The 14,309-nt window shown below is 27.0% G+C and overlaps 1 protein-coding gene across 1 annotated transcript; it reads left to right on the top strand.

Annotated features, from left to right (window-relative positions):
- Positions 1–40: 40 nt before the first annotated feature.
- On the top strand, positions 41–10,129 carry P153DRAFT_382276 (uncharacterized protein; the record flags this gene model as incomplete). The annotated part of the gene is made up of 2 exons (XM_033670123.1): positions 41–190; positions 10,103–10,129. 2 exons carry the CDS (start codon positions 41–43, stop codon positions 10,127–10,129), a joined length of 177 nt encoding a protein of 58 aa, XP_033527044.1.
- Between the last annotated feature and the right edge of the window lie 4,180 nt (positions 10,130–14,309).

The following is a 14,309-nucleotide window of genomic DNA, read 5'->3' as shown; positions in this document are numbered from 1 at the left end:
TCCCCACCCACCCATCAACCACCCCATCACCACCACCACCATGCTCCGCCGCGCCCCAACCACCATCTCCCTCACCGCCAACGACATCGAGCAGTACGACGCCAACCGCAAGCGCAAGCTCTGGGAAGCCCAACAGCAGCAGGAACAGCAACAGCAACAACAAGCCTCCTCCAACGCCGCCAAGGAGAAGGTACCCCAGCCCCAGCAAAAGAGCAAGAAAGACCGCGTCTTGGGCACGAGTGGACGCGCCAACTGAACTTGCTCGGCGTGGCGCGGAAGTTATCGCGTGTTGGTGGGGTCGGTATTGGTGCTGGTAACGCGAAGTATTGGAGGGGATGGGATGAGATGAGATGGGTATTTACTCAGTGACCACCTTCCCTTGGTTTTACTTTCCCTGGGATGAGGAATCCGGCGTTTCTGGTCTGACCTGAGACGATGATACCCGCATGTGTACGATGGAGCGATGTTTTTTTGGGTAAATCACACACTGATCCCACACCATCATTCCAGCTCAACTAACGCGTCTGCAGGTTCCCCACGTCTTGGATACGTATGAATGAATGGATGTACACTGCACGCGGATTGAAAGAGAGAAACGAAAACACGTTTGCATGATTGGAGCGCAGTAGAGCAGAGTATTGGAGACAAAGCTCCTTTCTGGTCTATCTGTTTTGTTTGTTTGTTTACTTATGAGGACCTTGTACACGACTACCTAGGTGCTTTACTCGCCTTGAGCGTCTTGGGACGATGTAATCATATTGAAGATGATAGCGAAGTTTAATCTCATTCCGTGGCTTTGTCACACTTCTCTCGGCTTGTTTTATACTCATGTTGTGGTTCCTCTGTGAACCCCACCACACTTGTCAAGCCGGTAGATATGGCTCTCCCAACAGCGGTTACGAATGCCATTCTCTCAAAGCTCAGTAGATCAGCTTACCTAGCCATATCAGTCAAGTCAACGCCTTGGTTGGCAAAGCGACAAGCACGTATAAAAACGACAGAGACTCTCAGCATCGGCTGTTCAACTAAACACCTTCTCACTACTATTGCGTGTGTCATGCTTTGCATTACAGACGCAGCATACATAGCATGCAACCACTTGCCTACAGCTGTCCCCTGTAATAATACTGTTGCCAGCAAGAGTCAGGGATGCGGTGTGGCATTGGGACGTGAAGGGGACTGAAGTCACGCAGTTCAGCGATGTGTACTGTGATCCCCCCTTGAAGTCTAAGCCGTTCTTCATCTGGCACTATAAACGGACATCGCGTAAATTTCAAGGGGAGACCATAGTATGGCTGAGAGGATTGCTGGCCACCATAGTGAAGAGAAAGTTGTTGGAAGGGGCGATTCCCCGGTCTGCATCACTAGTTTGAGACTAGCGCGCAAGCTATAGAGCTCGCGCCTCCTCTATAGTAATTTTATAACTTTTACACTATATACTACGTTTTACAGGTTATAAGCCTACGCGCTCTACGCGTTATAATAATACTTCTGCATTATCCTCTTTCTTAACTGTATCTATTATACATTCTCCTCTTCTTATTACTGTAGATAATAGCAATCCTACTACTTCTAGAGGCTTACTACTATACCTACTACTAGAATAACGTGTCTATAACGCGTCTATATTACTACTAAACGCTAGTACACTACAGTAACTCCTCTTACTACAGCTATATACCCTACTATAAGCTTTATATTTAAGCTTAACTTAGTATCTTTACCTAAGCTATTCCTCTAGAGTAATAACTACCCTAAATAGCACTTAGCCTAGATAATTACTTTCTAATACGCAGGTATTTAGAACCTAATCTTAAAGAAGACTCTCTACTCTATTACTCTTAGAGACCCTTAAGATACCTAGGATATATTAGACACTAAAGCTATAGTAATACTTATAAGTGCTGTGTATAATAATCTTATAATAAGTATTATAACCTATAATTCCTCTTCTACTACCTAGGACTACCTGTCTATAATAGGCTAGGCCTAGTAGAACCTTAGTAAGTAAAGCCTTAGAGCTTAGTAACTCTAACTACTAATACCTACCCTTAGCTAGCCTACTAGAAACAGCTAGTATACTACTAGAAGGACTATAAGTAGAGAAAAGCTAGTACTATAGATTCTTAGTAAATTTATTTAATTTATACTAGTAACTACTCTTAGAGTTAGCCTCTTATATTTAAATTTACTTATAAAAATACTCTTAAGTATTAGTAGTACCTTAAGAACTACTAGTAGTATATCTATTAAGAAAGATACTATAGTTATTAAGCTAAAAGCAGAAGCTTTATAGCTAGTAGAAATAGGCTTTATATAGAAAGTAATTAAAATATACCTATAAACTATAGCAGGATAAAACTTAAATAAATAGAAAGTTTTACTAAAACTTTAGCTAGTTTCCTAAAGTCTTTAAAAAGATAAATAATAAATAATAAAGTTTATAAATATACTAATCTTAATAGCTAGTCTATTATTAGTAGTAGCTAAAAAATAACTTATTAAGGAATTTAATAAAGAGTTCTCTTTAGAAGAACTATATAATATACTATAGATACTAACGTAGAAGATTAACCTTCTTAAAAATAATATACTACTACTACTTACTTCTTTTAAATAGAGAGTTTAATAATTAAAAGAAAAGGTACGTAGACTAAGAATAGTTCTAAAACTAACTTTTTCTATAGTAACTATTAAGACCTATATAAAAAACTTTAAAATACTAAATTCTAACTACTTTAATAGTAACTAAAAGAACTATTAAAGGTTCTAAACTTAAATAAACTATAAGCTAAAATATAATATTAAAAGACTAAGATTAAGCCTTAGGTATATCTTTAACTAATTAAAGAGGCCTATAGCTAGTATTACTTTATTATAAATAAATTATAATAAAATAGGTACTATAGAAGGCCTATAAATATTTCTAAATAAATAATTTATAGATAACTTATATACTAAGAGGGTTAAGTAGAAACTTTAAACCTTTTAGTAAAGGAAGCTTTTTTTATAATACTTTAATATAGAATTTATAAGGCTAGCCTTTAAAGTAGAAAAGAAGAGTAATACTAATAACTTAAAAATAAGGTATTTTAGTACTCTACAGCCTAACCTATAAAACTAAATAATATTTATAGAAGTGCTAAGTAACTAGACTATCTAGTTACTAATAACTTAAGTAGTTACTATTAAGGAAAATCTTTTTAAGGCTAAGATTAAGTCTACTTTTTTATATATAAAGTCTTCTAAGAATAACTTTATAAATTAAGAACTCTTAAAAGCTTACTTTAGTTAAGTAACTAAAGTAATAAGTAGAACCTAGAATAGAGCTAAATAGGCCTTTAAAGAAAAGTACTTCCTTTATAAAAAAAAGAACCTATATTTATATTATAAAAAATCTAGGTACTATACTAATAAGTGCTTTTTAGTGCTAGTTAATTATCTAGCTTAAGCTACTCTTATAGTAACTTATAACCTAGAAGAGTCCTTAGATAAGAAAATAGTAGGTTTAGAAAACTAGAAACTTCTATATATAAATATAAGTAAAGGTATAAGAAACTAGATTAAGAAAAAGAGTAGTTTTTATTATTTTAGTAGAACTAGCTAGATAGGAAACTATTAACTATTTATATAATTATAAATAATATAGCTATAGTATCTACTTTAATTAATACTAGCTACTTAACTTATTTAGTTATTTTTTCTAAGTTTATAAGAAATAATAATTTAGAGTATACTATAATTATATAAAGACCTATTATTAGAATAAAAGAAAAGTTCTTTTAGATAAAAGTAGCTATCTAAATATAGATAGATATAGTGTAGTAGAGTAATATAGAAAGTATATCTAAAGAAGTATTAGAGTAAGATTATATAATATAGGTTATATAATCTAGAATTAGTATATAATAGTTAAGCCTCTAATAGGAGCTTAATAGAGGATTAACTAATAATATACTTATTCTATCTAGTATTAAGCTATACGTGCCTAAAGAGGCGTTAAAGACCTCTTCTCTATATATAGTAACCTATATAGGGATTAAAGAAGCTTTCTATTTATAGCTATTTAGGTATAATACTAAATTATTCTTATAATATATTTATCTAGAGAGTAATTAATTTTTAGTAATAATAATAGGACTTTAGTAAGTTTAAGTTAAGAATTAAGAGACTAATATAAGATAGGTATAATACTAAATTATATTTAGTACCTAAGAATTAGTACTTTAAGAACTTAATAAGGTATTAGTATACCTCTAGGAAATTTAGTAACTTTATAACTAGGGATTATACTAGACCTAGAAAACTAAGGAGTTACTCCTAAAGAAGCTATTAATATAATAGCTAGTATACTAGTTATACTTAGATAACTCTTAGAGATTATCTTACTACTATAAAACTTATATAATTAGTATATAACCTATAGTTATACTTAAGCACTCTTTAGTAATAAGAATTAGCTAAGAAATAATTAGAAGAAAGAAATTAAAAGTAGTAAGTACTACTAGGTATAGATAAAAATAAGAAGAATAAATAAGGTAAGAAGCTTACTAATAAAGAATAGATATATAATAGTAATAATAACTTTCCTTATAATCTTTTCTACTATAAAGACCTTTTAGAGATCTTTACTTCTTTTTTCTATAGTAGTTAAAATAGTTCTTACTACTTACTTATTACTTATTTTTATAATCCTTATTTATATCTTTTTAATTTTTAAGATAACTAATAACTTCTTACTAATAGGTTATACCCTAAATACTAACCCTTCTACTAAGTATTTATTATTTAATATAGGTTAATTATTAGCTCTTCTAACGTAAGCCTAGAGAGAGAAACCTAGGAATAACTTAAGTAATAATAAAACTCCTAGCCTATTTAAAGGTAAGGTAAAACTTCTAAAGCCTAATACTAAATTAATAAACTTAACTACTCTATTTCTAGTAAATATAGCTTAAATAATAGTAATACTTATTTAGAACTAATTAAAGCTTAGCTAGGTATCTTTCTCTACTAAGTATATACTAAGTTTTAATAGTACTAAAGTTACTATTTTTATTAAGTAATATAAGAAAGTTACTCTATATTATAGCTTCTTAGAGATTAATAAGATCTAATAAGTAATTACCTACTACTAGTAAAGGTAGAAGAATATTATTTATTACTCTAAGGAATACTAAACAGCCCTTAAAGGTAAAGACTAGAATATACTAAGAGAAGCCTTCTAATATAAATTTAGAAGTAATAACAGTGCCTAATAGAAGAAATAGATTAAGTTCTTTAAATAATAGCTCTATAAATACTAGTTAAGAAAGAATTTTAATATCTAATAATACCTTAAAAAGTTTAAGATTAGATTAAAGTAATATATCTTTATAGGTACTATTAAGAGTAAGAAAAAGAGATTCTACCTTATTAAGAAGCTTTCCCTTAACTATACTATAAGAGTCCTAAGTAAGTTTAGCCTATTTATAATATACTATTAGGAGTTTAAGTTTAGCTAGATTAGTAAATTCCTTAGCTACTAAGTAAATATTAAGAAAGAAGTACGCCTACTAAACCTTAATAAGGCTATAAAAAAGTTTAGCCTAACCTAAGAATTCTAATTCTATGTCCCTAAGACCTATTTAGACTACTAGCTATTAGATATTACTAGAATAACTTAGTTCTAATTAGCTTTTCTAATAACCTATTAAGTTCCTTAAATAACTATTAGTAAGAAACCTTAGTAATTACTTCTAGAAGTTCTAGCTACCTAGTATAAAGTTAACTTATTAACTAATAAGTTATATTAACTTAAGATTAGTTAGGCTAACTTTATTTTAGTATAATAGATACTACGTAAGACTAAGCTATTATTAAACTAAAGCATTGCAGTCTATATATAAACTCTATTAAATTAGAGGGTTAGTAAAGCTTAGCTATAAAGTATAGTTATACTAGGTAATAACTACTACCTAAGAAATTAGGCAGCTCTCTATAATATAATAGTAAATTAGAATACTATTCCTTTAGGATTAGGATATAATTAATAGAAAACTCTAAGTTAAGCTACTTAGAACGCTTAAATGCTATTTACCTACTTTATATATAAGAAGGTTAGTTATAGAAAAGCTAACTACTTATTAATTACCTAGTTAATTAAAAATAGCTAGTACTACTAGAATACTAACTAATAACTTATCTAAGGTACTATTTCCTCTCTTTAGGAGCGTATTATAAACCTAGGTATAAATAGCTAGATTAATTCTATCCTCTTAAATATTAAGCAGATATAGCTAAAATAGGACCTTAATCCTCTTACTATAAAGGCTAATTAGAAAAGGCTAGTAGAATTAATAGTAATTTAGAATAATTCTATAGTTACTAGTCTAAACCCTAACTAAGACTTAGGTATAATATTAGCTAAAAACTATAAAGCTTTTTAGGAAGCCTTTATAAACTTAGGTAGTAATATTTAATTATTTTAATACTTAACGTTCTACTACTTAAACGCTAAGCTTTTAGCTACTTAAATCTAATAAAAAGAACCTTTACAAAAGCCTATTAATAAGAAAGTACTAGGTACTCCTAAGGTAGTAAAGCTAGTACTAGTTACTATTACTAAATAGCCTACTAATAATTAATTAATTTAACTAAGAAGCTAGTAGTAGAAGACTTAAGCTCTACCTACCCTAAATATAACCTTTATACTAATATTAACCCCTTAGAACTATATTAAGGATTTAGAAATAACTAATACGCTACCCTAAAGAAGAGTTAGACCTAAAAAGGCTTATTTCTCTAAATATATCCTAAGTACTACTAATAAAGTAATATATACTATTATATTAGCTTCTATAGTAATACCTATTAGAGTACTACTTAGAAATATAGTAGAAGTCTAAAAGAAAATATTCTAAAATATATATACCTAAGAAGAGTTTAAAGCTATCTAAAATAACTCTATTTAGGTAATAGAAGTAGAATCTAATAATAAGTTAAGTATAAAAAAAGAATACTTCTAACCTACCTTTAAGTTCTATATATCTAGTATAAACACGTAGTTAGTTTCTAACTATATTCTTATTAAAGCCCTATTAGGTAGAGTAGACTAATATTACTTAATATTAGCAGTTTATTAGAATAAGCCTAAAGTTAATAAGGTTTAATTAAGTATTAATTAAACGCTAAATAATTCCTAGATTAAAGCTAATATATAATTAAAAACTTTAGCTAGGAGAGAGTATAATAAGTAAGCTAGTATTAAATATATCTATTATAACTACCTAAAGGTTCTAGTTAGTATATTAGGAAATTACTTTCTAAGTCTTTTTAACTTAGGAGTAGAGCTAAATACTATTTAATAAGAAACTACTAATAGTATAATACTACCTATTATAACACTCTCTTAGAAAATAAAAAACGTAAAAATAGTTTTAGCTAATAGTATATTAGGTAGTTTTCTTAAGATTATCTAAAGAGCTATTATAATAGTAGAATTAATCTCTATTTAGATAAACTTCTTTATTATTAATTACTATACTAATATAATTATCTTTAGTAATTCTTTTCTATCTAATACTTAAGCAAAGCTTAAATATACTTTAAATAGCCTTACTTACTACTAAATCTAGAGTAAGAAAGATAATATAAGTATTAGATTTATATATATAAAAGGTAATTATATTAATACCTAAGGTGTTACAGTTTAATTACTAGGAAAAGGTAGAGAAATATAAAGCCTAGTATTATATCTCCTTAATAATAATAAGTTAAAAGCCTAAAGTAAATATATATTAACTTAACCTAACTACAGTAGAATAAGACTATAGCCCTAATAATAAGTATAGTTAGTAATTAGTAGTTAATAAAAGTAATAAAACCTATTATCTTAATAAAGAATTATTTCTTTATATAGCTAAATATTAGTAGTATTAGCTAAGATAGTATTAGAAATATTCTCTTTTAAGATAATATAGGTATTATAATAGTTACTTATAAGAATCTTTTCTTAACTGCTACTTATAAAGTACTTAGTAGGATAGTTAATATACTTAGTAGTAAATATTTAACTTATTCTGTAAAGATCTTTTAGGAAGATTTTCTAAAAGAATACCTACTAATTTAAATTAATATAATATATAAGTAGAAAGGAATTAAAGTTAAACCTATAAACTACTTAGGCTAAGAACCTTATATAATTAATAGTTAAATTAACTAGAAGAAGAGAGCTTAGGTATAGTAAGTACTAAACTAGAACTCTACTAGAGCTCCTTTCTAATAATACTTTAAACTAAGATATATATCTTTCTCTAAAGAAATATAGCTAACACCTAAGAGACTATTAGAAATAAAGATATTAAATAATCTCTAGTTAAAAGAAAGAGACTTACTTATTAAGATACTTTATTAGAGAGAAGCAGCTCTTACTTAGAACTTCTTAGAATCTAGTTAGATTAGCTATAAAGTATCTCCTTTAGTAATAATTAATATAGTACTATATAAAGCCTAGTAAGCTAATTAATTTCAGCTTCTAAGAAAGCTTTAGGATATAGTAATTAAGATAGTATAGTAATAAATTAACTAAGGGACTCTTAAATTATATAAAAGTTAATATTATAACCTATATTTTCTAGTTAAGAAAAAGGATTAGGACTATTAACTTATTAATAATACCTAGAAAATAAATAGAGTTATAATTTAAGATATAAATCTACCTCTAAACCCTAATAAGTTTATAGAAGAATTTACTAGCTGCTTTATTATATCTCTTACTAACTTCTTTTTAGAATATAATTAAATAGAACTTAATATTTAATTAAGAGATATTACTATATTTTATACTCCTCTTAGACTTATAAGGCAGTATACTTTACTTTAAGAAGCTATAAATTTAGTTACTAAGTTTATTTAGGTTATAATAAAGATCTATTAGAAGTATATCTCTACAGTATATATACCTTACCTTAATAACGTATATATTAAAGGCCTAAAGACTAATTATTAAGGATAAGAAGTTAAGCTAGAGATCTAATAATATATTATAAAGTATATTATAAATATTAATTAAGTACTAGCTAATATTAAAAGGGCTAGCGTAACTATTTTAGAATATAAATCTAACTTCTATTACTCTTTAATAATAATAGTTAGCTATTAGGTTAATTGCTATAGCTAATACTCTAATAACTAAAAGGTTAAGAAGATTATAAAGTAGCTAGCTTATACTTATATAAAAGATATTTAAGCTTTTCTAGGTATTTATATCTACTATAAAGTCTAGATCTTTAACTTTACTCTAATAGCTAATCTATTATTTAGCCTACTCTAAAAGATAGTTATATTTAAATAGACTAAGAAATATTAAGCTTTAATAAATACTCTAAAGTAAGCTCTTTACTCCCTACTAGTACTTATATTAATTAACTATTTAGTGCCTCTTTAATTAATTATCCTTGTAGTTAATAGTAGTAAGAAGGGCTAGGGTACTACCTTAATATAGGAAGGTAAGGGTAAAAAGTAATACCCTATCTAATTTAAGAGTAGAGTCTAGTTAAAACCTAAGCAAAACTAGGATACTAGTAAGTATAAGTATAAAGCACTGCTTCTAGCTATTAAGAAATTTTGCCCTTACTTATATAATATTAGATTCTTTATTAAAATAGATATAAAGACTTTAGTAGCTTAGCTCTAATAAAGTACTACTAACCTACCTAGTTCTCTAATAACTTATTAGTTAGTATACCTAAATATATAGAACTTTAATATTACCTATATTTAAGAGAAAAAGAACGTAGTTACTAACACTCTATTAAAACGCTTTAAGAAACCTAGATAAAAGCCTTCTAATAGCTCTAAAGAAAGTATTAATAAGTTTATTAACTTAGCCTTAAATATAATACAGCTTAACTTTAGTAATAGTATATTACAGTATACCCTATATATAGTAGATACCTCCTTTAGTAACACTTCTTTAGATAATACCTACTTAGAGGCCTCTTAAGAGTTAGCCTACTAGATTCTATTTTAAAAGCGTTCTAAAGGTATATTAAAAAAGGCTTTTACTAAGTTTAAAAAAAAGGCTTTATAATATAATATTTAGAAATAATACCTATTCTAGATACCCTCTAGGGGGCGCCCTCTCTAAAGAGTAGTTAATAATAAAGCTTTAAAGAAAGCTATTCTTACTATACTTTATAAAGAATTAGGCTATTAGAGTAAGAAAGGTACCTAGTAAAAAGTCTAAGTAAGATACTACTAGAAAGGCCTCTATAATAATATAAAGAAGTATATCTAAATATGTACTTAATACTAGGTTTCTAGTAATACTTAATTATATAAGTAACTCTACTCTACTAAACTACTATTAATACTATAAGTATAGGTAACTATTAATATAGTCTTTATACCTAGAGGCTTAAATAGTAAAAGCTATATAGTAGTTATATATAATTACTTATTATAATAGCTAGAAGTGTAAGGTCTTATAAAGAATAATTCTAGATTAGTAGCTAAGTTTATCTAGAAGTTAATTTTCTATTAATAAGGAGTACTATTAAAGATAAGCTGTAATAGAGGCTTAGAGAATAAAGGCCTTATAGAGAATCTTTAGAAACTATTTAGAATTAATAGAGTAGTCTTAAGTGCCTATTATTTATAAGGCTAAAGGCTTATTAAGAGAGGGTATAAACTACTAGTAGCTACTCTAAAAAAGATAGAAGGAAACTAGGTTAAGAACTTATTATATATTCTATAGGCTAACTAAGTAACTATTAAAAGAGCTACTAGTAAAACCCCTATATATTTAATATATAGGAAAGAGTATATCCTCCTAATTAAGCTCTCTATTCTAACTTAGTAAGTCCTACCTTAGAAAGAAGTTTCTAATACAGCCTTACTACTTACCTTACAGGCCTAATAGTTCTATACTAGAAATAATAGGCTCTAGAAAGCTATTAATTAAACTATTTAACTAAGGTATACTAATAAGGAGTATTTTAATAACTTAAAATAAATTTATAATTGCCTACTAGCTATTAGAGATCTTATACTACTATAAAACTCTCTTATTAATACTAATATATTAATAATAGCAAAGTTTAGGCTAAAATAGTAAGGTCTTTACTAAATAAGCTTTATAGGAAGTAAAGGCTAGTACTAACTTAAAGAGCTTAATAGATAAGTATTTTAAAGCTATACGCTAGGTAATTAGCTAAAGAAGTTCTATTAGAGAATAGTAGTTAAGTTCTAGAAGGCCTAGGACTAATAGAGTGCTAATAAAGCTCTAGAGAATCTCTACTATAAGAATATACTAGTACTTAATTAGAAGTAAGTAGTATAGCGTAACTAAACCTTAGAATATAGAATAACCTAACGTATAGTAGTAAAGGTAGTAGTTCTAAGGCCTATTTATACTAAAGAAGTAGTAATTTCCTAACTTCCTAGATTTAACCTAACAGAGTATTAGTAATTTAATAAGGATAAAAATAAATAAATTAATCTTAATAGGTAATAGCCTATCTACTTAAGTAAGAGAGGGAGTTAGAGGTTTATATTTATTTCTTTTACTATTCTATTTTTACCTAATTTCCTATTATTTTATTAGCTAGTTACTTAAATATTTCCTATTAAACTAATAAATAGTTATAAGAAGGAATAATTTATAATAAGAAGTTATATTTCCTATTAAGGCAGTATTAAGCTACTAGAAGACTATTAGTAAAAACCTTAAAAAGAAGAAAAACTACCTAAAAACTACCTAAAACTATAACTAGTATAGCTAAAATTACTTAACTCTAATAAAGTATTACCTACTTACTTCTTTTTACTCTTACTCTTACCCTTAGAAGTAATAAAGTCCTTATTATTAGAGTTATTATTAAACTTATAAGTTATAATTATATTACTAAAATAAGAGTAATAACCTTTAGAAGCCCTAATAGAAGCCTAGAGTAACTTATAATTATAAAGAATAAACTTAGTAATATCTTAAAGTAAAGAATTAGTAATTAGAGTACCTACTACTAAGAGATTAGTATAAAAAGTAACTAAGGATTAGAAGAACTTATAATAGAAGTTATAGCTAGTATAGTTACTATTAATCTAATACTTATTATAGGCCCTATAGTTTAGAAGCTTACCCTTAAAGTAAGACTAATAATACTTACTACTAAACTTAAAAGTAAGCTTACCCTTAGTATTAGTACAGTATAAGTAGTAATTAAAGAAGTTATAGGTAACACTTTTACTAAAGCTCTACTAGATAGTAGTAAGTATATTAGTAGAGTAGTAACTGCGCTTTATAGAGTTCTTAGGAGTACTAAAACTAAAGAAGTTAGTAATAGTAATATAGGTATTACTAGTATTAAAGAATTAGATAGTAATCTTTAACTTATTATTATCCTAGTAAATAGTAGTAACTTAGAGTATAGGCCTAAGAGTAATACCTATTTAGCTTAACTAAAAGAAAAAGTAAGTAAGATTAATAATTAGCTACTAATTAATAATCTAGTTAGTATAATTATAAACTATAAGTGCTATTAGTAAAGGAAACTTAAGTAATAATTAAAATAGTACTTATACTACTTAAGAATATAGCTAGATACTAACTAAGTAAAGTAGAGATATAGAGAAGTCTTTATATTACCCTTAATAGGAGGCTTTTAGCTACTCCTAGGAGGACCCTAACTGCTGCTACTAGCGCTAGCAGTAGTAAAGCCTATAGAAAAGTTAATAGAGGCTATATTAAGTAAAGTTAAATTAAGGATTAGAGTAGATATATAAGAAAAAGTTAGATAAAGAATAATAGAGGATTAAAGGCAGAAACTCTATTATATATAGTAGTAGCTAGCCTAAGCTTATAACTCTAGACTACTCTATAATTATAGGTAACTAAGAATTCCTATTATACGCACTAGGTAATAATAAATAATAGGATTAAGTAGTTAATAATTAGTAATTACCTTAAGTTTTAATTATAAGTAAAGGTAGATTTTTATAATAGTAGATTAATAATACTATTATTTTAGTTAGTATAATAGCACTTTAGAATCTAAATAGGGCTTAGATATTTAAGTAAAAGAGAGATATAGTAGAGTAATATAGGAAGTATATCTAAAGGAGTATTAGAGTAAGATTATATAACGCAGGTTATATAATCTAGGATTAGTATATAGTAGTTAAGCCTCTAATAGAAGCTTAATAGAGGATTAACTAATAATATACTTATTCTATCTAGCATTAAGCTATACGTGCCTAAAGAGGCGTTAAAGACCTCTCCTCTATAATAAATAGCTATAAGAAAAAAATATAGGCCTATAAGCTAGAAGGAAATAAAGAGTATAACCTTATCTTAAAAAAACCTTAGATAAATAGATACTAAGTAACGCTAGTACTAGTAAAGAAATTTATATTTATCTATAGTAACTAGACTAGAATATAGAGCTAGAAAGGTAGAATACTTATAAAAATCCTTAAAGCTATTAGTATATAGGTATATTTAGCCTAGGCTAAATAATTTTAGAAAAATAAATAGATCTAACTATACTTTACCTTTATAGCAGATATTAAGAAAGTACTAAAAAAAAAAAAAATAGTTAACTTTTAAAAAAAGCTACTAAGCTATCTATAAAGTAAGTTTAAAACTTTCTTAAAAGAAAAGGCTAATAAGCTTATACTACTAAAAGAAGCTACTATTAACTACTCTATTAAGATTATAAAGAAGAATAGTAAGCTAGTAGAAATTCTATAGAAACTACTATATAATATATTAAGAAAAAAACTACTAGTACTATAAAAGAAACTTATATTATACCTAGACTATAGGTTTATTTAAGTAAGTAAATCTAGCGCTACTACTTTTATTCTATTTATAAAAAAACCTAGAAGAGGGCTATAATTTTGCGTAAACTACTAAGCTTTAAATACTATTATATATAAGAATAGATATTTTCTTCTACTTATTTATAAGATACTATTCTAAATTACTAAAGTAAAATAGTTTATAAAGGTAGATATTATCTAAGCCTTTTACTAGATACGCGTAGTAGAGAGAGATAAATAGAGTATAGTATTCTATACCTAATTTAGGCTATATAAATAGCTAGTTACTCTATTTAGCCTTACTAATACTTTTAGTATATTCTAATAATATATTAATTAGGTACTTTAGAAAGACTTAGATGTATACTACTTAGCCTATATAGATAATATACTTATCTACTTAAACAGATTATAGAAGGATTATAAATACTAAGTTAAAGTAATTATTTAGAAACTTAAAGTAGTAGGCCTATAACTAGATATAAATAAATATAACTTTATTATTA

The sequence above is a fragment of the Dothidotthia symphoricarpi genome (genome assembly GCF_010015815.1).
Source record: "Dothidotthia symphoricarpi CBS 119687 unplaced genomic scaffold P153scaffold_4, whole genome shotgun sequence".
Taxonomy (NCBI): Eukaryota; Fungi; Ascomycota; class Dothideomycetes; order Pleosporales; family Dothidotthiaceae; genus Dothidotthia; species Dothidotthia symphoricarpi.
Note: the sequence above shows the minus strand (reverse complement) of the source record. Positions and strands in the feature narration are given on the sequence as shown.